Genomic DNA, 27,001 nt, shown 5'->3' on the forward strand with positions numbered 1-27,001 from the left:
CCAGGAAAGATGGTCACAGAAGGGTTTTATTTTTAGATTTGAGCTGTCAAATCTCTTGAGGCTGCTAGTGAAAATGTGTTAACTTCAGATTTCATGCTATAAAACTTGTTTCATTTCTCTCCTTTACTTTTAGTAAGCTGACCCTTACTCACCTCTACCCTAAAGCCAGGGAAGCATTCACCAAGACTGTGTTGATTTACATATTTAAAAGCTTTTGAAGAGAGGGCAGAGAAAAAAAAAAATAAAATTAAAAAACACCAGCAGACACACGGTACATTCTAATGAGATCGCCTCTAAGTTGATAATATCCCATACATTTTCAAATCAGAGAAATGAATAACGTTCCATTCAAGCTGGAAAATTTGCCTTTAACCTATCTTAACTCTATTCTGTATATTCCACTGGGGACACAAACATCCCCAAAGACATTCCTACATTCTCAATGGGCACCAAAATCAAAGGGATGCATTTTCTGTTCATGAAGAGAGTCTGCAACAGGAAAATATCTTTCTTAGGGACTAGAAAGAACAAACTACCTCCACTAGCTCACTTTCTTATTCCAATACTAGCGTTGCAGAGTGCTTTCCAAAGAGAGGAGAGAACAAAAGGGTGACAGAGGATTTTCAACTGTCATCATGGTCACATATGTTTTCTGAACCTGGGCAGCACAGAATAATTGTCTTTTTGACCTTGAGTGTTTCTAACGGGATTCCACCTCAGCCATACTCTAAACTGGAAGAAAACCCAGCCCTCAATGGATTTACAAACTGAGGAAGTGGAGAAATAACAAGTAGGACAAATTGCTACCAAAAGTGAAGACACTCCATTCTGGGAATTGGCAGTAGACAAGTGAACACAAACTCCCAATGCATTGCTAAGACTGAAAAAGACTTTATGACCCTGGAGATGCCTACAAACAAAAAAATATGGTCAGCAGAAGGAAGGAGGCTATCTTGCCTCTTTATTTGCCACTGCTCTGAAAACTACCTCTGCTAAACTGCATCAGATTTTTATACTGCTAGTTCAGAGAGAGATACTGCAAGACTGGAGAGGGTCCAGAGAGACTAAGTGATTAAAAAACTTAAAACATTTCTCAGAGTGCAGAGCACAAAGAACTTGACAAAAAAAAAAAAAAAAAAAAAAAGAGGATGATGTGATCATAATCTTAGGCTTTAGGGGGAACCAGAAATTAAAAGCACAAATTGTGTGGTTCAACCCAGAGTTATAGCTAAACACAATGACTGCACTTAGACATATATAATATATATACATATATATATATATATATATGTATTTAAAGTCTACTTTTTGGCAGTAAAAATAATTACCACTGCAGTAACACCATGAAGGTTGTAGTTGATTGGATTTTCTCGAACAGTTCCTTTGCTGAAAGACGTGCTCAAAGCAGAATTAATTCTGGGAATTCCTATGATCTTTATTATACCAGGTCAGACTGATCACAGTGATCTTTTCCAACCTATAAACTCTGAATATATGCAGAGATTTAGTATGCTATAATTCATCTGTATTAAATTAAGAGCTCGGGAGAACAAGCCCTTTTTCAATCATAGTTCACTGAGATGGCTCACAGCCATTTACTCTACAGGCTGCTGACTGACGTGCTGCTTTATGCCATCATTGAGCAGTCTGGTCTAGTTTTCACTGAGTTAAAAAGCAAACGCAGAGGTGAAACTCATGCAGAAACACACCAAAAGATAGTGCCTGCTTTAGAGGAAGAACTTGATGACCCTTTTCCCTGTTTTGATACATATGCAGAGCGCTGAAACAAAAATACAGTTCCTAACAAGATGGTTCTGTGACTCTGTTGATACCCTGGCAGTTGAATGGGTTGAAATACTGATTTTGTAACAAAACCTACTCGCCCCTAGTGATGACTCAGAAAAAAAATAATATAAAGAGATTATATTAATTCTGTTTTCCTTACCCATGTAATCTCTGGCTTCTTCAAGTTTTTTTTTTCCAGGGTGGAGAACAGAGCTGCATGTCAGCATGGTGTCCCCTGGGAGCTCTGCTAAGGTGCAGAACCCCGGGCAGGGGGGCACCATATCAAACCCGCCACAGGGACAAGAGCTGGCCCCACCACAGTCAACATGCTGTGAGCACAAACCCATCGGTAAAAAGCCTCTTGTGTTTTATGCAACACTGGAACTTTACTGCAACTTTGGAAATAGATCGAAAAGACAAAATAACATCAAATTGTGTATGTGGGTGATCTATCTTCTGGTTCTCCCCATCTCTAACAGCTGGTGGGATGTCCCCATGCAGATCTACCTGCCCAGCCCACTGGGGACCTGTGAGCACTGATTTCCTGCATGTAAATGCACACCCTAGTCACATAATATAAATTATAAATAATATACTCACTTAAAAAGTTCATTCCTCATTATAGCTCGATTTGTTTGCGGGTCGATCGCATAGACCATGAGGTCAGACTTCGTATAATCCTCTTCAGAGTACCCATCCCCAAACCTCCGTGCACCGATGGATTCCACCACGACTGTCGCACCTGGAATCTGATCCTGGACATAGCGCTCCAAAATTCTGAAAATGAGACGGAGCCAGAAAGCTGCAGTGATTTATTTGTGCTGATTGAGACTGACAGCCTGAACAAGATACTAACAGACAAAAACCACTGGCTTAGATGGACAGTAACCTTCAGAGCTCTTTTTGGAAACCTCTGCTCCAATATAGACTCTTAAATGCTCAACTCTTGGGAAAAGCTTAGTAGTGTTAGGAGAGGTCATCAGAAACAGTGTCTAGTTCTTTGTATTTATGACATCAGTTGAGTTTTAAATGGCTCATGGGAAACATCAACCATATTTCAAGAAAACAAAACAACAACAAACAAACAAAAAAACCTGTCATCCTTGTATTAAGCTGTATGATTTCATAACCCTTCAGTTCCAGCATTACACAGAGTGCAGACAATACATTTTCACCCTCAGAAACAACAATTTCAACCATTTTCTGTGGGATATTTCATCTGGCCCTCTAACATAGCACCTGCTGCTTTATACAAGCAAAAGAAAGATAGATTGATAGAATTTAAAGGCAGCTATGCCTGAGATAACAAGGGCATAATGACAATAAGCAAAACCAAATCTATCCTTTTTCCAAAGGGAAGGACTCATTACAAGCCAGCTGCCTTTCTATACTCTACACTCTGCAGATATATATATGAATAACAATATGTCAATACAAGAGAACAATACAATTCTGGGGACATAGAATCTGTTAGAAAAGATGACATTTATGGTTTTATTTATTTATACATTATAATTCTTGATGATGAATCGAGCTTTTTTTTTTTTTTTTTCCCTGACTACTGAACGTCCACAAACATCTTAGTATATGCTTTTGGAAGTAATTTTTCTGCAGCTTTCCATGAAGAACTGTTTATGGGATTAGTCATAAAATCTGGTCTGACTCCTAAAATATTCAAAAAAGGCAAAGTTACAATGGACACTTGTAGAACGCCCCTCTGAACGAAAAATAGGCACACTCATGCCTGTGCCCAGCTGAATTGCCTTCAGTGTGTCTGCAAAAGAAACAAATCAATGGGGCAAGGACATCACTGAGCACCTGAGAAGTTTCTGCATGGACACAGGCACAACCTGAGCCTCAGACATTGGGAGCTACAGGGAAGTTATAAGCATAACTCACTACTGATCTAACAAGCAACTTTAGAAAGAACAGTATCTTACCACAGTTAAGAATATATTTAGTATTTCCCTCCTCCCTGTCTGATCCCCTGCTCCATTGGGGCCCATAAAATTTGCTGAGCTCCTGTAGCAGACTGCTTCTATGCATCTGCACTATTGTGTATCCAACGAAGAAGAGATTCAGTGCTCAACAGCTCATCTGTATGTAGTTCAAGTCCTGCAGGGACCAGGCAGAACTGGTACCACCATCAGGACCAGCTGGGTGGTGGACAGGAGGGGTGGTGAGGAGCCAAACTCTAGCCAGAACGGATGAAGTCCGATGGAGAACTGAGAGTTTTAGATGGTGACATCAGACGAGTCTGTCGGGTAAGGGCAGAACACATCCCAGGGAAAACAGGAAAACTACCTCTGCCCACAGACTGGCTAACAGGGGGAGGCTTACAGACTGGGACTCAGAAGGGTTGCCCGCAGACAGTTCAACAAACAAGGGCATAAAAACTAATACCGTCAATACTGAATACAAGGACAAGGAATATGCCGAATAAACAAGAGAAGCTGGAAGTCTAATCACTCCATCAGAACTACTATGTATTACAGATATATTTGAAATATATTATTTGAATTTGTAATAAGCTTGATATTACAATACACAGCAGTATTGCCACCTCTTGATTTTTCATGACCACCGATTCACATTTATCCACCTCGTTACTCTGCTCGTTACGTGACAATTTAGCATACCCTTAAAATACAGGCATGTCTCTAAGATTTGGAAAAATCCAAGTTTGACAGACCCAGGCCTTAGTCTCCCTATACATAGTGAATATACACCGTCAGTGCAGAGCCATTTTTGTAGAAATAGCAAGAAGGAGGCTGGCTGACACACTGCTAGCTGACCAGTGGCCTGGTGCACTCCTGCTGCTTACAGCTATGGCAAACTCTGCTCATCTCTGAGCAGAGCCTTACATCAATACAAGCTGTCTTTAGAAAGCTTTTATAACACACATGGATTCACACAGACCAAGTATGTAAATTGTTCACCTCCCTCATTAGTACAGAATCACCTTCTGATACTGCAGGGGAGTTTGCTTTTGCTTCCTTGCACAGAACTACTATTTTGCTCACTACACAAATGGTCTGCAAGGTTGGGCAGTTACAATGCAAGGTCACTTTCAGCAGAACTTGGTAACAAAACTCCCTTTTTTTCAGAAATTCCTGGCGTTGCTTCTGCTGGAGTTTGTTGGCAGTGGGAAAAAGTGAAGGCCAAATACCATGCTGCTATCAGACCATTAGGAATGGGTACGCTGCAGCAGCTGGCTTTAACCGACATTGCAAGACACACCACAAAGTATGGTGGAGTGTCAGTAGGACTTCATCTGAAACACAAAAATTTCATGTTTTGGTTGAAATACATAATAAATGCACTGAAGACTGAAAAGCAGCAATTAAAGAATGCTCTTAAAGACAGGGCAGTTTCCTGTGAAGCTATTTTAAAAGTCATTCACCTGAACTTGTAATACTGCAAAACCCTACTAAAAGTGGCTGCCTGCACGTAATACTTGACAGAAAACCAATTTTTTAAAATGCTTCCTTTCAGTAACGACAGCATTTGCGGTTACACTATATTTATTAGCAAAAGTCAGTCTAAAATTCCTGTCATTAATGCAATGAGAGTAGTTATCCCCCAACAGTGGTGTACATGAGCACTAGGACCAGAACTTAAGCGGCAGTGGTGCCTTCCTACTGCTCCAATGCTGGTTAGCTCTGCAGACACAATGCAATGAGCAGAAACGCCTCCTAGTGCACCTTCATTCCTCCTGCTTTCTGAATTCCCATCAGCAATACAAATGGAGTGAAATGAAGGACGAGAGGATTTTCACTATCACTGGGGACACAACGTGGCTCTAAATATTCTGAAAACTCAGATATGGCTTTTTTTTCCATTTTTAGATGCAAGAGAAAGACAAAACCAAAAACACCCAACCATACAAAACCAAACCACAGGGGTGTTGGCTCGCTGTGCAGCATTCTGCTTCCCAGAACGCTGCAGAAACCAGGAAACCAAAGCCTGAAGGTTGGGATGCAGCAGCTCTCTCTGAGTACTGTGCCCACGAGCAGGGCTGACGCACCAGGCAGGGTGAGCCTCCTGCGCCCAATCCAGGCAGAGAAGACCCCCGCCGAGCACAGGATTATGTTGTGGGGTCAGCCTGGCATCATGGCACCGTGCTGCTTTCTCCCCACAGCTGCAAGGATCCAGCACGCCAGATGTGCCCCTGCACAGGAGAGATCCTGACCTGAGGTCTGCTACTGAGAAAGACACAAAGAACAAGCACATGTAAGGCTCACTTGGAAACTTCTTTGAAAACCAGTGTGAAGGCCCATACAAATTGGTTAATTCACCTCAAAATGTGAGTTACGGAGCCAGCTGCATGAAAGTCCAGCAGCAACGGGAACTCTATGAGACTCTACAGGGTACAAGAGCAGCCAGGTTTGGTGGCCCTCCGCTGTCTCTGGCAGAGATGCACGAATGGCCCAAAAGCATCGCAACGTCCCGTTAGCTTTATGCCCCTGAGCTGGACTGCTCAGCTGTATGTGTACCCGCAGAATCAGCACCTAAGACTTCTGGTCATACCTGAATTTAAGCAGGGTGCAAATTTCTTAGCAGAAAATTCTACCAAAAAAAACCACAACGTTTCAGTTCTCTGAAATAAATGAATAATAAATGAAAAGAAAATTTGTCTTTCCCTCAGGACTCAGAAATAACAGATACCACAGACTTTGAGATGCATGTGTTGATGACCAGGTATTGTGTGCAACTTTTGGCTCCTGCACTGAAAATCCTAGCTTCCCAGAACCGCTTCCAAATCCTAACAAATCCAAATTCTAGGTATTTGGAAGTGTAAGCAAATTCAGCAACAACGGACAGCAGAGCGCAGTCAGCTCTGCCAGTGCACATTAATACACACTTTCCAAGTGTTTCACACCTGAGTGTACTCTCCCAATTCTCCTTGACTTCAGCCAAATTCTGGTTATTCAGCCACTGCCCCCTTCTCACAGCACCAGCACCAGCCCGCAGCCCAACCATGGTACCTCTGGGGTGGTGCAGAGCTGTCCTGAGCCTGCCTGCGCTGCTCGAAACCCTCCCTGATCAGCTCCATCAGCACTCAGCCTCTTTCTGCTGTTATGTAGAATAAAAAAGCTGGAACTGGGGTTTATTTCAAGCCTGAGAATATTGCTTCTTTATAAAATGCCTTCTGACAAGGATTATTTTTACTATATCACATAGAATACAAATGTGACACAAAGCATGCATCTAAGAAGGAAGTAGCAACACTGAGCCAATTTACTCTGTGTACAACATTAAATTATTTAGAAAACAACCCAGGGACAATGTCTTTATACCTAGTTACCCTAATCCTATAAAAGCATATTTTATTGTCCAATATAAAGGAAATTTGCTTTCTTACTTACTGCTGAAGTTTGTGATGTGCTTATCATGCACAATCCTGTCCTCCAAAAAACCTACAGGCTCTCCGATCATTTATTTTGGTACCATTTCCCCAGTTGCAGAAGGAACATCATGCTGTGCTCACCCAAAGAGTAACACCCGGACACATCTGGACTTGGACCCAGAAAACTTATCTCCACATCTCAGCGCAAAAGGCCACCACCTCAACGTACAAGTTGACTCAGCTGTAATTTTAGGCATAATTCAGCCATTATGTGGCAAAAAAAAACATAACGCAAGCAACAGAACCGTACTTCTCCTATGTACAAACTACCAAGTCTGCGTGATTTCTATACTGCAACCAAATCCAGCAAAAGACACAGGCTTGCTTTCTACTAATTCTTGGAGCAAGGTCAAAACTAACAAACAATAAACCATTTGGTTGAAGGTTTAACAACTCGACTACCTTTGGAGGCACCACATTTCCAAACAAGCATCTCTAGGGTGGCTCACCCAAAGGGGAACTGTGTCTGACTTGACTGAAGGTGCCAAGAACGCTGGCATCCCGCTGATGTCTCCTGACATCCAATTCCATTATGTGCAGCCACATTTTGATAAGTACGTTGCATTTCAAAGGCATTCACTCACACTTCTGATTACTGAATGTACCGTCATTCTATCAAAAAAAAAAAAAGAGGGGACAAAGAAAATACAACGGCACGCACAAATGCCACAGAAAGCACTCACATCGACCACCCCTTTCAGATGCCACCTACTGGGTTCTGCAAGCAGGATGAGAAAACACCATATGCCATTCCGTCAACGAGAAGGGGAGTGATCTGCATTCCAAAACCTTTCCCTAAAGAAGGGCCTGTGCATTGCATTTCCTATATATATTATGTAGTATAAGTACACATAAAATTAAACACAAAATATGCATGATATATGTTATATGATTCATTATTTATAGCAGGGTATCTTGCTACAGTATATATTATGACATTGCATTTAAATAGACCACACTTTCCAGGTAGCAAAGGAAAGCTGACACTCCTTTAAGAAATGATGGCAGTCAACTTTATATATGGAAACTATTAAGTCAGCAGCCTGAATTGAATGTCTGTATTCCAAAACGCTCAGTCACTGTACCTCTGAGGATCAGCACTTGCTTTTACATCTGCTTTTTCTAACAAAACTTGTCTTCTATATTGTTCTTGAGGTTTGAGTGGGGAATTTCTGTAGTTATGGAAATACTCCCATCTTCTAAGTGTTAAGGTATTAAAGGACTGCAGCCTGTAATGGACCAGAGGGAAAGTCATCTGGAATTATCACGTGCCATTTCCAGCAATTCTGTCTTGAAAATGTAGGGAATAATATCTATTAAGATATACATGACACAAACAAACATCAGAAGACAAAAGGGGAGGTCAGATTCCACTTCCAGAGGCAGGTCTTGCCAATAATGTGCATGAACCTGAATTCCCCGGCCCAGGAGAGGCAAAAATGCTCTCTGGAGCAACACAGAGAGAAGGAAGGTACAAAAGCCCACAATACTAAACTAGGACAAACATTTTGGGACCTCTGCCTTTGCACAAATACATGAAGGTTGCACTGGGACTTCTCTCAAATGAAACCAAAATAGAGAAACAGGGCATTGCCACCAAGACCACACTGAAAATAAAGGAGACTATGGGAATACCTTGATGTGGGAATGTCAGCATTTCAGTGCTCAGATAAATTTACTACATAACTTGTTAGTAAACTGTAAAAACTATTGTTGTACCTATGCGCTTCTATTTGAAGTACAAGGGGATTCCACCTCTTCTCCAATGAATGACTCCTATACCAACACCTTGGAGGTTTTCTTCATGTGGACAGAAAGTAACCTCCCTTCTTTCTACGCTCACTCTTCTCTAGAGTAGAAGGAAGAACATGGGACACCTTTCATTTTGATTTTTGAAAGCAAGGAGACAATCCTCATGTGGTTCTTCAACAACTCCAGTACAGTACATTTGACATTTTTAACACCTATGGGATGAAACACGTCTCTTCTGGTCATGGGACCTATCTGAGTTTAGCTAGAGTTGTAAGTTTCAGTCATATGAAGACCAAAGTACTAAATGGTCTGACAACAAAGTTGGCCATTTCGTTGTGGATGAAGTCTGTTCCTTCACAGCCCAACAAATAAGCACTCACACAGCAACACAGCCTTAGTTAAAGAAAAGTGCCCCCAGGTATGCTGTCTGCCTTCACCAAGAGGTCTGAAAGACAGGAACATGCACTGAATTTTCTACTAAGCCTCACTCCATTTTCTCTGTTACCTGCAGCAGACATAAATAGACCTATCTGAACAGTCATAATTGAAGTGGGTAGAAGAAATGGCAAATATGACATTGATGGGCAGTCCAGAGGATATGGAAAGCTTGTTGATGAAATTAAAGCAGCTGCAGGAAAACCGAGGTGCTTCCTGAATGACTGCAAAGGCTCGTGACACTATCAGAAATATCAGCTAAAGACATACCCATTTTCCCTCTCGAAAAGCCCAAACTCCTAAGCCAAATGGATAGCGATGTTTTAAATCTTTTTTTTTTATGCTGTACTACTTTTATTTGGGCCATTAACCAACATACATCTTGGGCTATGCTGAGTAAGCTTTTCCAATGTGCAAGAACTGAATTATGTATTTCTCAATAGCGTGTAACCGTTCTCTAGTGAAAGATAGCAGCAGCTGGGGAGAATCTGTTATAACTCGCTCTCCAAAGTTGTTTAAATCACTATTTATTTTTGGGGAAAAATCACTATCATTTCAAAAATGACCAACTACACACTTTCTTAACATACCCAATCACCAAAGCATTGCAATTGGTAGTTAAATGTTATCTTTTCACAGCTTAATATTTACTATCACTCCACTGCCAAAAAAAGGAAGACAGGAAAGAGTTGAATAACCACTGTTGTAACCAATTTTGTTAATGATAGTCTATTTTCTGTTAATGAATTACCAAGTGTTCAAATTTCATAAATTAATGCATTATTTGAAACAGCTCAGAAAGCTCTTCAGATGAGAACACTTTAGCCTGAGAAGGTCTCTAACTTGCTAATATTCTCTTTGCCTGTGATTCCATATAATATATGAAATCAATCAGAAATTCCTAGCATTTTGTTTTTATGTTCTGCATAAATAATTACAACTTTTGTAAAAACAGGGAGATAACATTCCTATAAACCTTAGGAAGAAAATCCAAGATATCTGAAGAGGAAAATGACATAAGTTTCTATGTGAAAAAAAAAACCTACACGTATGCAGAAGAGTATGGTGGATGTCATCTACCTTGACTTTAGCAAGGCTTTCAATACTGTCTCCCATGACATCCCGATAGCAAAGCTGAGAAAGTGTGGGATAGAGGAGTGGACAGCAATGTGGGTTGAGAACTGGCTGACTGGCTGAACTCAGAGGGTGGTGATGAGCAGAGCAGAATCCAGCTGGAGACCTGTGACTAGCAGTGTTCCCCAGGGGTCAGTGCTGGGTCCAGTCTTGTTCAACATCTTCATCAACGACCTTGATGAGGGAGTAGTGTCTGCCCTCAGCAAGTACACCGATGGCACAAAGCTGGGAGGAGTGGCTGACACGCCAGAAGGCTGTGCTGCCATTCAGCGAGACCTGGACCGGCTGGAGAGATGGGCAGGAAGAAACCAAATGAGGTTTAACAAGAGCAAGTGCAGAGGGAAGTGGGAAGAGGGTTTAACAAGAGCAAGTGCACCTGGGAAGGAACAACCACACGTATCAGTACAGGCTGGGGAACAACCTGCTGGAGAGGAGCTCTGAGGAGAAGGACCTGGGGGTCCTGGTGGACGACAGGTTGACCATGAGCCAGCACTGTGCCCTGGTGGCCAAGGCCAATGGGATCCTGGCGTGCATTAAAAGGAGTGTGGCCAGCAGGTCAAGGGAGGTGATCCTCCCCCTCTACTCTGCCCTGGTCAGGCCTCACCTGGAGTACTGTGTCCAGGTCTGGGCTCCCCAGTACAAAAAAAACAGGGATCTCCTGGAAAGAGTCCAGCGGAGGGCCACAAAGATGATATGGGGCCTGGAGCATCTTCCCTGTGAGGAAAGGCTGAGAGATCTGGGTCTGTTCAGCCTGGAGAAAATAAGACTGAGAGGGGATCTCCTCAATGTATATAAATATCTGAGGTGTGGGGGACAGAAGGGACCAACCTCTTTTCAGTGGTTTGTGGGGACAGGACAAGGGGCAATGGCTGCAAGTTAGAGCACAGGAAGTTCCACACTGACATGAAAAGAACTTCTTCATGGTGAGGGTGATGGAGCACTGGCACAGGCTGCCTAGGGAGGTTGTGGAGTCTCCTTCTCTGGAGATATTCAAGGCCTGTCTGGATGCCTACCTGGGCAGCCTGCTCTGAGGAACCTGCTTTGGCAGGGGGGTTGGACCCGATGATCTTTCAAGGTCCCTTCCAACCCCTACAGTTCTGTGATTCTGTGATATGAAACTTCACATCTGCAAGTATTTTCAAAAAAGAAAGCAACGGGCTTCTTGAACAATGCTCATGTAACCTCTTGTAGCAAAAGTTGTATTTAAAAGCTTAACTTTCAGAGTGAAGTTCTTATATCATACTTATTTTCTGTCCTCACAATTTGCAAACGTGAACTCTCCCCAAGCTTATCTTAAATATTCAAAACCCGGCCTATTTTATTTTTGTACTCATTGGGAAGCTTCAATCAAGGTGAAATATTTACACATCTGTCAGAGACTTCCATGCACAGGGGCCAGAACAGCATGAAACAGTTCTGAAAAGACTTCTAGCTGGCAGGAAAGGAATTGCTGGAGCACAGGGACTGAGGAGCATAGCTCTGGGCTGTTTTCCAAGACTGTGGTAGGCCGTGCCAGCCATCCCTCTGGGCCCAGGAGGAAAGAACTGAGGTTATGGTTACAGCACAATTTATTGTTCAGGCTCTGAACGCTGAGTCCTGCTGGGAGCTGGAAAAAAGCTGCTCCAGTGGTTGCAAAGGGAGATTTCTGTAGGGACAGCAAAGGTGCAAGAAGATATTTGCTCCTGCTGCTCTTGCCACGCTGCCCACTGCAGCACTCACGCTCAGTCCCTCAGCACATGTCATGCAGCCAACACTCTTCACTCAAGCCAGGCTTGTTTCACCCCATTTTCAAACTGCCCTCTGTAAAAGCTGTATTTTTTGGTGGCTTCTCTGGCTCCGGGATAGTCCAGAACTGGGAGGATCTCAAACACAGCCTAAGTCCCAATTGCTCTTCTAAGATCTGTGCTGTGGCATATAGAAAAATGGTACAGACATGTTCATCTTCTGCACTCAAGAAAATGGAAGCCCAGGAAGGCTACAAGAGAAATTTGTGTATAGCACAGCATGCTAAGGTCAACTTGAAGGCTTAGGAAAGCAGGAGCAAACTTTTCCTATTACTGTCAATAAAAGTTATGTTGTTCATCTCTCCAGACAGCATCAACACCTGACACTTTCTGAAAGCTAGATCTTAGTGTTAAGCAAGTAGACTTGGGTATTATTCATAGTTCTAGGAAATGGAGTCCCTGTGAGCTCGGACTATTACCTGAACAACTTAACAAGTGTTTCTGATAGAATCGATCAGAGCTACCTTAAACCTGGCTTGAAGCAAAGAGGAAAGGGGGATGTACTAAGCATCCAAAAGTTAATCCGTTGATTATTTTTTTCCCAGCCCAGTGAAGACATGAGACATTTAGATGACACACTTCTTTTTCAGTGAGTGATTATATCATCAACCCTAATGTATTTCAATTTCCACGGAGCTGTAAAGGTGTGACAATAGGATGCAACAGAACTGTGGAAATCTGAGAAATATCATTCATCACGGATGGACTACAGTGATGGAAGAGTGCCCAAATGTTTGTAATCACCTGTAATATTTTCTTTCTTGTATGTCTAATTTGTGATTATATACCGAGTGACATGTAGATAATTATCTTTGCCTTTCAAAAGGAAACCAAAACTGAAAACCTGACTCCTGGAAGCTGTCACTGATGTGGCATATGAGCACTATTAGAACATTTACCGAAAGGATTTTTCTAGCTTCCAAGTATAATAAAATACCTTGCCTTGACTGTAAAGCATGAATGTTTCCAATTACCTGTACCCCCATCACAACATCATATGCCTGCTAGGCTTCAACAATGACACCCAGTTACATATATATATATTTTTTTTGCAATTATTATTTTATGTAATGTTACTGGCATTAATTGCACCAATATAAAATTTCTAAACTCTGCTTTCCCTTACGGCTATATATCCAAATAAAACTACAGTGAATCCATACACCTCAACGGCACACACTGCCTCAATCTTCTGGAGCCGTGCTTTATTAACTTTACATGCTGGATTGTGACCAATGCATGTTTTGTCATCAGTGCTTGGAGGCTCCACTATGCTCTGAGGGGCAGCTCTGAACCTAGTTTGAGCCTGCAAATCGGGCAAGGATACGAGCAAAGAAATGCTGTACCTCTGCCCCCCTCGGGAGGAGGGGCAAAATGCAGATTTGGGAGGCCAGTGTCATCACCCAGCTGGTTGTGCTCCCCATCAAAGTACTTGCTTGTTTGCAAGCCTTTTGGCAAAAAAAATGACACAGAGGGAGCACTTCTTGCTGAATCTAAACACAAAACCAGTGAATTGTTTGATATTTGTAGAGTAAGTAAATTTGTTACCCTATGAGTTGATCTTTGTTTTGTTCCACAAGGGTGGGAGGAACATTAGAGACGATGACTTGCATATCCAGCTGATTGACCACAGAGACCTGGAAATAAAAGAGTGAAATTCATTGGCACTTCCACATGTAACATCCTCCCTGTACAAACAGAATGGAATAATTGCTTTCCTGCCTTCACTGCCATGCCCTGATGTACTGATGTCTCATTTAATTCCAGAAAAAGATAGCTGGGAAATCTTGCTTTGCTTGGCAGCCAGTACCAATAAACTGCAGGGAAATACTTAACCAGAACTGTAACTGCAGACCTGCATCAGAATTTTATATATATCTGGAGGGAGAGAGCCCATGAAGCTTGTTTGTCATGGCGTAAGAATTTACTTATAGCATTCATGAATATCCCACATGCCATATTCAAAATCACTTATTAGCATCTCAGTATCTTTTATGACTTGACAGGAAGATCCAACCTTGGAAACATGCAATTTACACCAATGTAAATGTAAACACCAGATTAATTCAACTAAATCTAATGGTACTTTGTTAGAAAATTACAATGCTCATCTATTTTGACTGAAGTACTCTGTCCAAGTTTTTATTTTATTCTCCGATTTCTTTATCTTCTCCCTCTATATGGGATAAAATTTCTCTGATCAGCATTTTCTACTACAAACGCAAAGCACTGCTGTTTCTCAATGGCAGGTTGGACGTGCAGAAGGGACTACAGGCATGGATCATGTTCAGCACAGCTGGCAAACTCTGCTTCACATCTCAATCTAGCCTCCTTGAGCTATTTTTAGTGTGATCCCAAGAAAAGGCTGCCTTTGGGTAAAACGGCTGCATGCTTTCCCCTTCCCCACCCACCTCCTTTTTTTTTTTTTTTCCCCTTTTTGCTCTCTCTACACAAGCACAACCAATCTCCCCTCAGGTTGTGAAAAGAACAGTTGCTTCCCCAAAAGGTGAAGAAAATAAAACATTTCTTAAAATCTGGTTCATGTTCATATAGACGTGACAGTAAATGTCATGTCCCATACATCATGTCTCTGTAGATGATTCTGGAGCTAAATTTGGAAAAATATGTAGGACAATGTTAAAACAGATAAATTTAAAAATCATTTATCCCAATTAATTATAAAATAAAGAACAACAACAACTTTTCATAAGAGAAGTCTGAGTGCTGTCAGCACTTCAGTGGACAAGCCATAATACACTTTCACATCAAACACTGATTCACCAGCTTTGAAGCTTAATTCAACTTTAAATATTTAAATGTTCTTCAAATGTCATCAGACGCACTGATCGGAGTGTGCAGACTTCTTTGTGAGAAATACAGAATTATAATGAACTCAGATTTTAGACTATGATTACTAAAAGGAACTCCAAAGCTATGAACAGCTTAATATAATTAACTATATTATACAATTCAAGGAATTACTGTGCACCTATTTACTGAGTACTGCATAAATGTAACCAAAAATTGACAGTTCTTTGAAACCTGAAGAATCACAATTACGATTTCTCATTCATGCACAAAAATGCGAATAAAAACACATTCATGACAAGCTACAGAAAAACAAGTGTGGAACAAAAACCAAGAAAGAGTTAAGGTTTCCATAGTAACACTTATGTACCATACACATTTGTAAAGATCTTTATTTTTTCAATTACTGATTTTTCCTTTTGATCTTGAAGCTACAATGGAAAATTTCATCACATCGAGCCAAATTGTAGGCGTCTACCTTGAGCCACCCTGCCAGTCCCAGGCAGCAGGACCCACCCCTGCAGCATGAAGACACTGTCCCAGCAGATTGGGCACCTCATGCTGCTCGCAGAGCACTGCCAGGGCTTCAAGGCACTGTCCTGGACCTCATTTTGGAGAATACCTAGCTCTGCCCACGTTCCTTGCTGAGCTGTCCCTCTGGTGTTGCTCCTCCTCTTTTCCCTAGATCTGCTCCCAGAGCAATCCTAACTTCTTCCCATACATCTCATCCTTTTGCACACGAGCAATCAGTTTCATTTCTCTTATCTACATACCTTGAACTTGCACTGAAAGCAGTTACACCTCCCAGTCTGACCTCCTGACACCACACAGTGACCTATGACAGTGGGATAACTTCTCTTCAAACCACAAAGCCCCGAAACAGCTTGGTCTAACTAGGAAGGAACTTCATCTATGCATCATGCTCAGGGCACACCCAAACTTTCACATTGCTTTGGTGTCCATCTGTAACTGTATCTACAGTGACTCTAAGCTCTCACACCTTGCTCAAGAACAGTGTCTCAGAGTGCCCATCACTCACTAAGACAACCTAAATATGCCTCTATAAATTAATGAGACAAATCTCACTTTCTAATTTTAATGTCAATATCTTTGGGCTATATTTTAATCTAGTATCACCACAAACTGCATGAGAATGCCCTATCATTTTGAGAGGTCAAGCATGAGGATATCATACGTTATGTTTATTTGCTGAATTCCTGCATAACTCAATATACCGAGTATTATGGTTATCATCTGTATCATTTGACAGTGTTCCCATGAACTAGATAATGTACTTCATTGCTACGACATTATGCTAATATTAACCCAATCCATCAAGCTATATAGGCTTTAAAGAAATTTAGCTTTGATGGTTTCTGTGACTGACTAAGTCAATGTCCTTTACTCTGCACAAAAAAAGAGCTCAGTGTCTGGTGCCATTTTTGAAACATTGCTTTCCTGAAAATTTAAAGCACAGTCTTATCCCAAAATTATTCCTTTCATCTCACTCCCAGACATGAGCAACTAACACATGGCAACCCTGGCTTTCCCCAGTCTTCTTTCTGAGCCTGTTTGTTCAGCTCTTTGCACTGCAAACCAGATACATCAGATCTAACTGCGACCCAGAAGCTCTGCAGTAACCAGTAAGTAAAACAGAGCACAGCCCGAGTTAGCAAGATCCAAGTTAGCAGGATTTTAGCTTGACTTATTAATTGGGGCTTGATGCCATATTAGTCCTTCTTAACCCACAGCTTCCAAACAGGAGCTGCCTGCACCTTGCTGGCTTAGAGAACAGGTGGAGTAGATCTGTAAATGCTTGTAAATTCCATGTTTAATGCAAAGAATTAGAATTTAAATTGAACCACTGACAATGGCTCTTTGAATAAACAAAACACTGAACATCATGTGGTAACTGAAATCAGTACCTCTTCCATGAAACAGTTTCAGACAGTCATAAAAGCTTCTGATTTGAAAAAGCTTTATTTCAGCGACTTAAGGAGATCAAGTGCACCATTTACGGTCTTCCTGTAGGTCTGCCTGAAATTAAACTTTATGCAGTGTTCAAATTTCCTCAACAATTATTCCAAAAAGCTAATGCCTGGCTCATACTTACAAGTACATCTGCTTTGCTGCTCAGTCCTTTTCCATAATTGTCAGTTGCAATGACCTGAAACTTGAAATAGGATCTTCTCATATTTTTGAACAGCATAGCAGTTTTTATTAGCCCTGTGTAAGCTTCAATCACAAAACCTTCTTTACCATCCTTGATTGGAGGAATGATGAGCCTGTACTGCATGGCACTGTAATTCCCAGTGTCTTTATCATCAGCCTATTAGGGGAAAAAAAAAAAAAAAAGAAAAAAAAAAAGAGAGAAGCAGAAGCAAATAAAGTAAATATTCACACAAAGAATCATTAACCTTGTCCTTTAAATAAAGTTGCATATTGGTCCAGCAAATCTTTTCCACTGATGTTTAAAACATTAGATCCCAGAGAGTGTATATTGCTATTACTTTAAATGGTTCATTTAACTTTGCAGCATACAGCTCTGCTTTTCCAGCAATTTCTTTTTCTTACGTTAGCTCTAAATTGTCGAGAAAAGGACTTTCCATGTCTGCAACAAACGGAACAGGTAAGAACAGTTGAACCCTGAGAAACAACTACTTCCAAATTCCTGGTAACAAATATATATATGTTTTTTTAATAGCCATCAACACACACACACACAGACAAGAAGAATGTCCTCCGTCTTCTTAGAGACTTTCATTCTCAAGCATTGAGCACATATTTTTGGAGTTTTTTTTTGTTGTCGTTGTTGTTTGTTTTTTTTTAAATCTTTGAAGTATCCCTGCAGTGCTGCACAACAGACATGAGGGACAGACCTAGTGGAGGACACAAAGCTGTCCTAGCATTGCTGAATTGCTGCAGAAGTAGGACACCATCCTGCCATCAATTAGGCAGCCCCAGGAGCTACAACACCCACCTTATGCCTGACAACCTCATTCCAGCCTCTCCAGACCAACTCCTTCACACAAATCATGCTCCAGTTCAAAAGGCAGCACCCATGTTCAGATAAAAGTCTTTCTGCAGACCCTTACAATGCTTTTGTGTGCTTTATCTAGGAAGAAGTCAGAGAGATGGCAGCTAATTACTGCTGGTACCTTTGCCTACTCACTAGGCTTGGGCACTGCCTCAGCAGCTGGGACACTTCAGCATCTATTAGCAGGCTTTTATCAAAATACTGGCACAACTTCTTAAGTCTGTGGCCTCAGCTAACATTGCAGAAAAAACACCCTTAACATCAAAAAGGTGCTGGTATTTCTGTAAAATCCATAATTCATCATGACTTAAAAACAACAATCAAAACCCACCCTGGGTTTATGGCAGCATTAGGAATTTGTTTACCATGATATGCCACAGTCTGTCTAAAAGGCATTATCTGTGCAAGGTCATTAAGCCTTTGATAGATGGCCATTAATCATCATTAATTGTTTTCTCACCATTGCTGAACAGAACCTGTAAGGTGGAAATTTCTCACAACTCCTATTTTATCTTTATTTTTGGTTAATTTTCAGGGAGTATCAGTGAGGACATGTAATAAGCTATGCAGCACAGCACGATGCTATCAAGAGGTACACGTGCCAGATGGGTATCATTGATCCAGGTACTCTACACTGCACGTGCTTTCCACGTTACCCTGACTGCTCTCAATCCAGATGGAAGAGAGAACCACAAAGAGCTTAAGCTGTGATATTTGGGCTCCTTTAGCTGGAGGGATCCAACACGTTTCACACAGCACAGCAAGTGCTGCAGAACCGCCCAAAAGAGCAGCTCCCACCATGGCACTAGCTGCCGGGCCACCTGCCGCTGGGAGAGAACTTCAAAATAGTCCTTGCATCCTTTGTAAGAGTTTTGTTTTCCTCTGAATTGACAAAGGTTGAGCTGCCTTGGCTACAAGAAGCAGAAATACAAACTGTGATAAAGTTTTTTTCATTCTGTAGTTCTATAGGTTTTTTTTATGCCTTTTAAAATCAAGATTACCATCTCATGGGCGGTCTCAAACACCTTTATTAGTGTTTTCAGGAAACACGGGGAAGGTTAAAAGCTTTCTGAAATTTACCCTGCTCTGTCAGTCACAAGGTAAAGAGATCGGTGAGCTCTTTGAGAAAACTCCTGCTATCCAGCTGCCACAGGTAAACAACCCCAAACCATCACACAGACAGGAGCTCGACAGCTGCATTTTTAGAACCAGGCTGTTTTTTGGCTTCCCTTTTGACGAGTAAATTGCTGCAGGAACAAATAAACATGAAGGTATGCTGCAAGGCACAAGTAATTGAGGAAGTGGCTGTACCTAAAAATTGGGTTGACAGATGAGTGCTAACAGTCCTTACCATCTGAGCGCTGACAAGTCAGGGCTCAGCCCTGACTTCAGGTCAGCCCTCGTACAAGGATCACAAATGCCTAAATTACAAGAGGGGTTGCACAAATTCTTCAAGCAACCACTCCGACCTCACTGACCTAATCTGACTCTTACTTCCACCGCAGATCTATTTTGTGCATTCTGAGATTAGCATGCTGTGGTGGGATGACCTTGCCTGGGTGTCAAATACCTGCCTTGCCATGCTCTCACTCGCTCTCCTCAACAAGAAAGAGGGAGAAAAGATGGAAAAACTTATGTGGGGGTCAAGGTAAAGACAGGACAATGACTTGCCACTTACTGTCATGGGCTAAGCAGACTTAATTTGGGGTAAATTAAATTAATTTCTTGTCATTTTTTGCATTCATATTGGCTTCTCAGTGCCATTTGGATCAATTTTGTCAATGTATTTTAAGAAAACTTTATATCCCTCTTGTATTCAAAGATGAGATCAGCAAGCCTCTGCCTGTAGCAGCAGGGGAACCTGAATACGCACAAAATAGCATTTGGTACAATCCATACAGAAGACCACCTACGTGCTGCCCAAGAGACAAGAAATATCTTTGGAAACAATGTCATGGGGATGCCGAGCAGTGAATCTTTTAAAATAATCACTTCATGCTCCATAGCAAACAAATCACTGTATGCACGCATCTAAGACCAGGTAAGCGCAGCTTGTACAGCATTGCTTGGTTTAAAGCTGTGAACAAAACAGAAAAGGCCAGCTTGGGAAAAAACACTGGCTTGTCTACACTCAGCTTTGCATGTTTGATTACAGGGCTAAGAAAATAAAAGTCCTCTACAGCTCACGTGGCATGTGCTTTGGCACACATGAGCACCATCTCATCTGGCTCCTCGGGGTCTTTGCCATAGTGAGACAGGATTCACAGTGACTGCCCTGCTGGCTGCCAGCAGCTCTCTGGAGGTGCCCTGCAAGGTGGGCATTACGCTCTTTCAATAAAAAAGCCAATTTCTTTGTTAAAATGGATTTATTACATTGGTTCAGTTGAGCAATGAGCCTATCACTTCTTTCCTATTAGCAAACTCTACCTCAATAGAAAGACACGACTTTTAATGGTGGTTTGTTTCGGTAACAACAGAAGTCAATTTCACCTTCAATATTTCCCGCTTGTATGTGTGCTACTAAGGACAAACAAAATTTGGACCTAAATTAAGGTATCAGTATTACAGGCACAGACACTAAATAAGTCATTTTTTCTGAACAAATGTTGTGACGCTGATGTAATTGTTTAGAAGGAATGGCAAGCCTTGTCACTGATTTTACTGAATGAAACTTCAGTGAAATAGGCATTTTTAAATTTTAAGCATGCAGCATCTCACATCCTGAAGTTCAGATTTCCAAGGCTGGTAATAGGCTGCAAGTTAATTTTCAGAAGTTATGAGAACTCAGTGGCACTCCAGAGAAATATACAGCCTCAGCACCACTAAAATTCAGGCTATTTTCATCTCAGTAACCATCTACACGCAGATGAGCAAAGCAGGTGCAAACAGCCTGAGGAACTTGGAAAAATCACCAGATTCCGCTTTGAAACATTCTAACTTTTTATTTCCATTTCTTCCTTTTGTTACTGCTATTTCTGCTTACATCAAAACTAATGATGACTCGGTGCAATGTTCAGTTGCGCAGGACCACCAGAGAGAGCTTGTGAGCTGCTGACATTCATGTACCAACTCCTTTAATACAGAGTGAGGATGTTTGCTATTCTTGTAATTTGTCCTGAAGGTAAATATTTTTGACACTTCATTAGGAAGAGATATATGGTGTCTCAAGAGTTGCGTTATGACTGTCAAAGAAGAGAAAGAGCAATACTTAATCTTAATATCATAGCAGTATATCTTTCTTTTGTTATATGCAGGAAATACAGATGTCTCCCAAATTCTGCTATGATTGAGTACTGATAAATATGTATGATCTTAGGAGTTACCAGGCCAAATTCAAGCCTCCTGTAATCGAGTACAAGCACACCCACATGAATGGAGTTTTGCTGGTACCTCCTCGTGCTGCCTCCAGCCCTTACCCTTCCTCTCCCACGTAGGTAAAGAAGCAGCTGAGGGGCTGTGCCTGCTCCTTAGCCCCTCCGAAAAAGCACATCGCACTAGCCAGGTATCAGCTGAAATACACTGCTCTAGGCCCTACCACTGAGGGTGTTTACCACAAGGCTGTTAATGGCTATACTTTGTAATTTTATTGGCAGTCGTATCTCTTGGAGCAAAAAGACCAATAAGCCAAGTGTTCTCGGTGTCTTCATTTCCTACAGAGACTGCCAGCACAACCCACAGCAGGTCACTAGAAACATTAAAACTCCCGGCTTTGCAGGGCAGCAAAGAGACGAACGCTGTCAGTGCAGGGTTCGCTCTCAGATGAGCGATGTCTCATTTGGCCGAGCAATGCAACATCAATGGGATGATGGGTGCAGCTGCTTTGCTTCTGACAAAAAGTGCTTTTTACACATCCAGTCTAGTATACTGTCTCAAAATGTGGAGGAAGCAGAAAGGTACTTTGTTTGGGTTGGTTTTCACCTTTCGGGAGGGAAGAAACCTGTTCGCTCAAGTGTGGAAAAAAGCAGGACTTGGATGTAATCACTGGAGCCTATTCAAACTGCGTATCTGGAAGACAAAAAACGAAATTGCACAAGCCCAAGTGACAGAGACCCCTTTAGTAGTGCCCCTGTAACCAGTTACAGTTTGTGCTAGTTCATACGTCTGTTGCTAGTTAATTAATTGATAGAAGACGTGCACTGCATGTGAGCACCTCACAGCAGCTGTCCTTAGGGGATGCCCAAATGTGCCACAGTTGAGAAGTGCAGTGGAAAGAGAGCTGTAAAGGAGGGGGAGTTTGAGGAGAGCTTGCTAGCAGATGCCAAGATTCAGGTTTCTGAGGCGCTCTGCAGCAAAATCAAGCTGAGGAACACACATGCAGAAGTGCTAGAGACAGGTAACAGTGCAAAAGAGCACAGCAGTGAAGAAATATAGAAAACTAGAAAAGAAGAGAGGAAAACAGCAAGAGCTACAACAAACCCACTGGTTTAACATTCCGTAAATCACAAAGCAAAAATACCTCTAAACCAGCACAACGGCAGATGTGGCTTCAGAACTGGAAATATTCAGCAATCTGTAAATTCCTACAAGCAAAAATGGTCTTGTTCTAAAAGCTACTTTATGTGCCAGCAACTGATCGGAAACAGTTGAATTTGCCATCTGCTTAGTGGCACTAAGCTAGGAAAAAAAATAAAAAAGAAAAACCAACAGCCCAGGCCCATTCATTTTACATGCCCTGTTAGCATCCTCAGGTTCATGATTAAAGGTGACCCTGGTAGGGAGACTGGAAAACATTTAAAATTAACAATTGCATTTAACTTTAAACAGCCAGTTTGAATTTAGCTCATGCTGATAATGTCTGATGTTGAGGACATCATGTAATTGTCTGATGGCTATTCAATAGCTTCAGGAGTTACGGCTGACAGAGTTTTTAATGCTCATCCTGAACAAGCCACCACCAGACTTTTCAGCCCACTGGCAATTTTGGTGAAAGCATCAGGAGTGCTATTGGCACATGGCACTGCTTTCACATAATGCTGTGGTTGTGCAGCCATGCAGCAGTGCCTCGTGCTGTGATACCGCCTGCAGGAACGTGCAGACTTGAGAAACGCAAACTAATCACCTTTCACGAGGGCTGTGCTGAGCCAAAGATGAATTGCTTTATGCTTTAAAGGCATTACTTGCTAGGCGTACTACCTAACAGTACTACACCAAAGAGGAAAGGAGTCTGCTAAGCCTATCGCTGATCACTGCCCACCCCCTCCAAATAAACCCCAGCTCCACAGAAACCTCTGAGAAATTCAGGTTGTAAGAATAAAAAGCGAATGACAATTTGTTTTTATCTTCACTGGTGTCAAAATACTCAAGGTGTCCACATAGTTTTCATAGCATTTTCCTGCTGTGCCGAGAGCAGTCAGGGCTCAGTACAGTGGGTCTCCCTCTCCGTGCTGGGACACAGCAGCCATGCAGTTGATCCTCCACGGGATGGGGACGATCCAGCACCGTGCATGCTCCAGGTTTTCTCCCTGCTTACTGCCCCACAGGAGTATCTTGCTCTGGAAAGCATGTGTAGGACTAACACATCTTAAAAAGTTAAAAAATAGCATAGCAAATGGAATGTTCCAATATTTCATTTCAAAATCAATCAATCAATCAATCAATCAAAGGGTATTTTTGTTTTCCAGTATCCCACAGGTTTAGTGAATCTCACTTCACTTTAAGACCAGCACACGTCTCATTTGGAAACAGGGAGGCACTACTAAACAAAGTCTTCCCTGCACCCCAACAAAAGCAGCTTTGATAGTCCAAAAATACTTCATAGTCCAATATCGTTAATAAAAAAGTAGGAGACAATCTAATTCGTGGAAAGAATTTGCTTTGGCCACCACACAAAATTACTGCAGTAAGAGCAAAAGCTGCTTCTTTTTCAAATGTAATGAACACCGCCAAAGGAAAACAGCAGCACTGTTTTTTATGGTAAAAAGTTTAGCAAGCCAACGTATTGTCTAGAGATATGTTCTTTGAAGGAAATTACCTGTATGCTTGAAATTAGTGTAATATTATTCTTAGCAGGGCTTTCTGTCAGAGGCCAGATGTTACAGCAGATGTGCATGTTTGAGGGTGTGCTGTTTTCACCGCAAATATGCTTCAAAGTCGATTCTTGCTTCTACCAAGTATGTTCTCTCCCTACAGATTATTCAGATTCATAAATCATATTTTAACTAACAAAGATTGCGACTGGCAAGGCAGTTCATTTTTTTCCATTGAAATTTCCATTCTCTGGTGCACGTGCAAAAGCAAAATTAGGAAAGGGAAAAGTTTGTGTTTCACAGCAGAAAGCTGTCTCAAGGTGCCCAGGGCTGAAACTCACTCTCATGGGACCTGCCACTATGAAGATCTATTTGTCATCCCAAGTAAAAAGGAAATGCCAAAAAAAAATCTAGAGGTTATGAACATTAATAGAAAATAACTGGAGATTTAATATGGATAAATGTGGGCAAAAAAGGAGAGTTGCAGTGTTCTCTCCATACACAACAAAACCATACCCTAGAGTTTTACACATTTATTTTATTAATTGCTTTAGATCATTAGGCAATGGTTAAAATAGATTGCTTTCAAGGATTATGGCTAAATAAATTCCTGTTGTCCTGTGTGCAATTAGAGAAAAAAACATAGCATAAAATGGCTTTGTGTTATTTTGCTGCTCCACACACTAAGGCAGTAACAGGAACAAAGAAGTTACATCACGAAGCCTACCAGGAAGGGGCACACAATACACAAAAGGTTTAAAGTGAAAATCTGACCAACTGCATTGTGAGAATCAAGCTTCCTTAAGGACATAACCGTGTCTCAGACTTCACCAGCTCCTATCATCATCATCAAACCTGTCAGCTGGCTTCATATTAGAGCCACTTCTAGAAAATTCAAGTCACCCACTTCCAGACACTTTGACTGACTGACATTTATTTGGGGAAGCCTTTTTCACAAACATCTTCAGTACAAAAATACCCCATAAACTCAGGAGAAAATCAGAAAAAGAGCTCATTTTCTTTATTAGAATTATGACCGCTGATACGTGTTCATTTGAATGCACTGCAACAAACATTCGTGTAGAGAGATTAATACTGAAGAAGAAAATATTTAAAAAGGAAGGGCTAATAACACACCATTAGAGTGAAGCGAATTCCTGTAGTAATTTCCCTGAAGATTGTGTGGGCTTTGTTTTTGTTTTCATAGAGCAGAATGGAAATGTTGTGTGTGTGGCTAAAGCAAGTCTGGTCCTCATTCTGAGAAGAAAATCAGATGAAAATACCAGTGGCAAAACAAAATAGCTAATTCTATTATGATGAAATGCATAGCAAATCTCAAAACCACAGCATCCATAGGTTAGCAGTTATGAGTATTACACCTGCTTTTAATTAACACATTCATAACAAAAAGCGTGACGTGACCTTTAATCATGGAAATGGGCTCTCATATACGTTGAAATTCTGGGGAAAAAAAAGACCTGCAGAAAAGGTGAGAGAATGGAAACGGCTATTGAAACACTAATCCCCACCAGGTGTGTCCAGCACCTGAAGCCTTGTGCTGAGCACCACCACAGCTGTAATTAAAGCATTGATCCAGACTGCTGTTCCTGCTGTCCCACCACTGCAGGCCTGGCTGCAATGGCCACAGAGTGGATGGGAAACCCAAATAATCAGCAAACGAGGCATAAAGCAGCTGTCCTACCACCAAGGCTCCCAGCTACCACGATTTCTGCAGAGAGCAGCTAGTTATCTTGAAGAAAATGGTTTAATGTGTTATTAAGGTTCCCAAATTAGGATACTCAAGCAGTCAAAACCACTCCAATCCTTTCTGTTCTGGTAAATCATGCTCATACAGAAGAACAGAAGTAATGGGAGCCTCCCACGGGAGGCGTTTCCTTCAGATTCCCTTCCTTCCCCATTTCTTCGCCTTTACTCCAGTTCAGCTGTGCTCTGGGTGGGGTTCAGGACTGCACTGCCAACATAACCAGGACTGTCTACAGCTGGTACACTGCCACCCCAGGACAACTCTGCCAGGATCTTCTCAGGCTTAAAATACAAGAAACAAGCCCGCCAGTCAGCATATTTTTGAGAAAACTAGACTTAGGCCATTAATGGCGGAATCTTGTTTTTAGGTTTATTTACTGATGCCAGGGTCCAGGTCAAACAATTCTCCAGAAACTCTTCAGAGAGGGTCATGGTAGAGGATTAAAGTCTCTTTTGCTTAAGCACTTTGATCTTGCATCAAAACACCACCCTGGACTCCAAAGATCTCAGCCACATGTTGCACATTTGACAGGCCTTGGGTGAAATGAGCAGGCTAAAAGAGATGGCTGTGTGAAGCTGCTTGTACGTTTGAGATGTGATAATCAGGCTCAGCTATCATTACAAGAGAAATGGTATTTAACACAGTTCCACATTTCCTGCTGAGCTATTAGCAATGAAAACATGGTCTTTAAGATGCAAGGATAAAAGCCTCAGTTAAGAAGTACCATTTGAACAAACACATTCCTTTTATTTTTTTCTTATAGACATTAGCACTCATCAGCTTTCAGAGGACATTGACCTTAAAAGCAACCATCTTCCCGTAGAATAATTCATTTGGCAGATCATTACCCAAATTTATTCTACCTGAAAGTGACTTTTTGATGCTTTGTAGCTTTCTTCTGAGATCAAGCTTCCTTTTTTACCTATTTATAGGAATCGTTCTAAAAATCTAGTGCAAGACAACTCATTACCTTATTCTAAAAGGATTTTACATTCAAATGAATATATTTAAGTGAGCAATTACAGCTGCCAGCAAAATTGCTGCACCTTATAGATCTGGGAGAAGCAATCTATAGTATCTGCCTCAGTCACATATGTAACCGTTACCATGATGAGAGAAGTGTTT

General features: G+C 41.5%; 1 protein-coding gene across 17 annotated transcripts in view; it reads right to left on the bottom strand.

The window, feature by feature from the left end:
* The window catches only part of PCDH15 (protocadherin related 15), an 805,380-nt gene that overhangs the window by 30,897 nt on the left and 747,482 nt on the right, over nt 1–27,001 (bottom strand). For all 17 annotated transcript variants that reach the window (XM_072040299.1, XM_072040297.1, XM_072040296.1 and 14 more), the window contains 3 exons: nt 17,222–17,437; nt 13,849–13,937; nt 2,386–2,562 (listed from right to left, as the gene is read on the bottom strand). In XM_072040299.1, coding sequence (XP_071896400.1) covers nt 2,386–2,562; nt 13,849–13,937; nt 17,222–17,437 — 482 coding nt within the window. The remainder of the gene's footprint in view (nt 1–2,385; nt 2,563–13,848; nt 13,938–17,221; nt 17,438–27,001) is intronic.

The sequence above is a fragment of the Anas platyrhynchos genome, chromosome 6, assembly GCF_047663525.1.
Source record: "Anas platyrhynchos isolate ZD024472 breed Pekin duck chromosome 6, IASCAAS_PekinDuck_T2T, whole genome shotgun sequence".
NCBI classification, from domain to species: domain Eukaryota; kingdom Metazoa; phylum Chordata; class Aves; order Anseriformes; family Anatidae; genus Anas; species Anas platyrhynchos.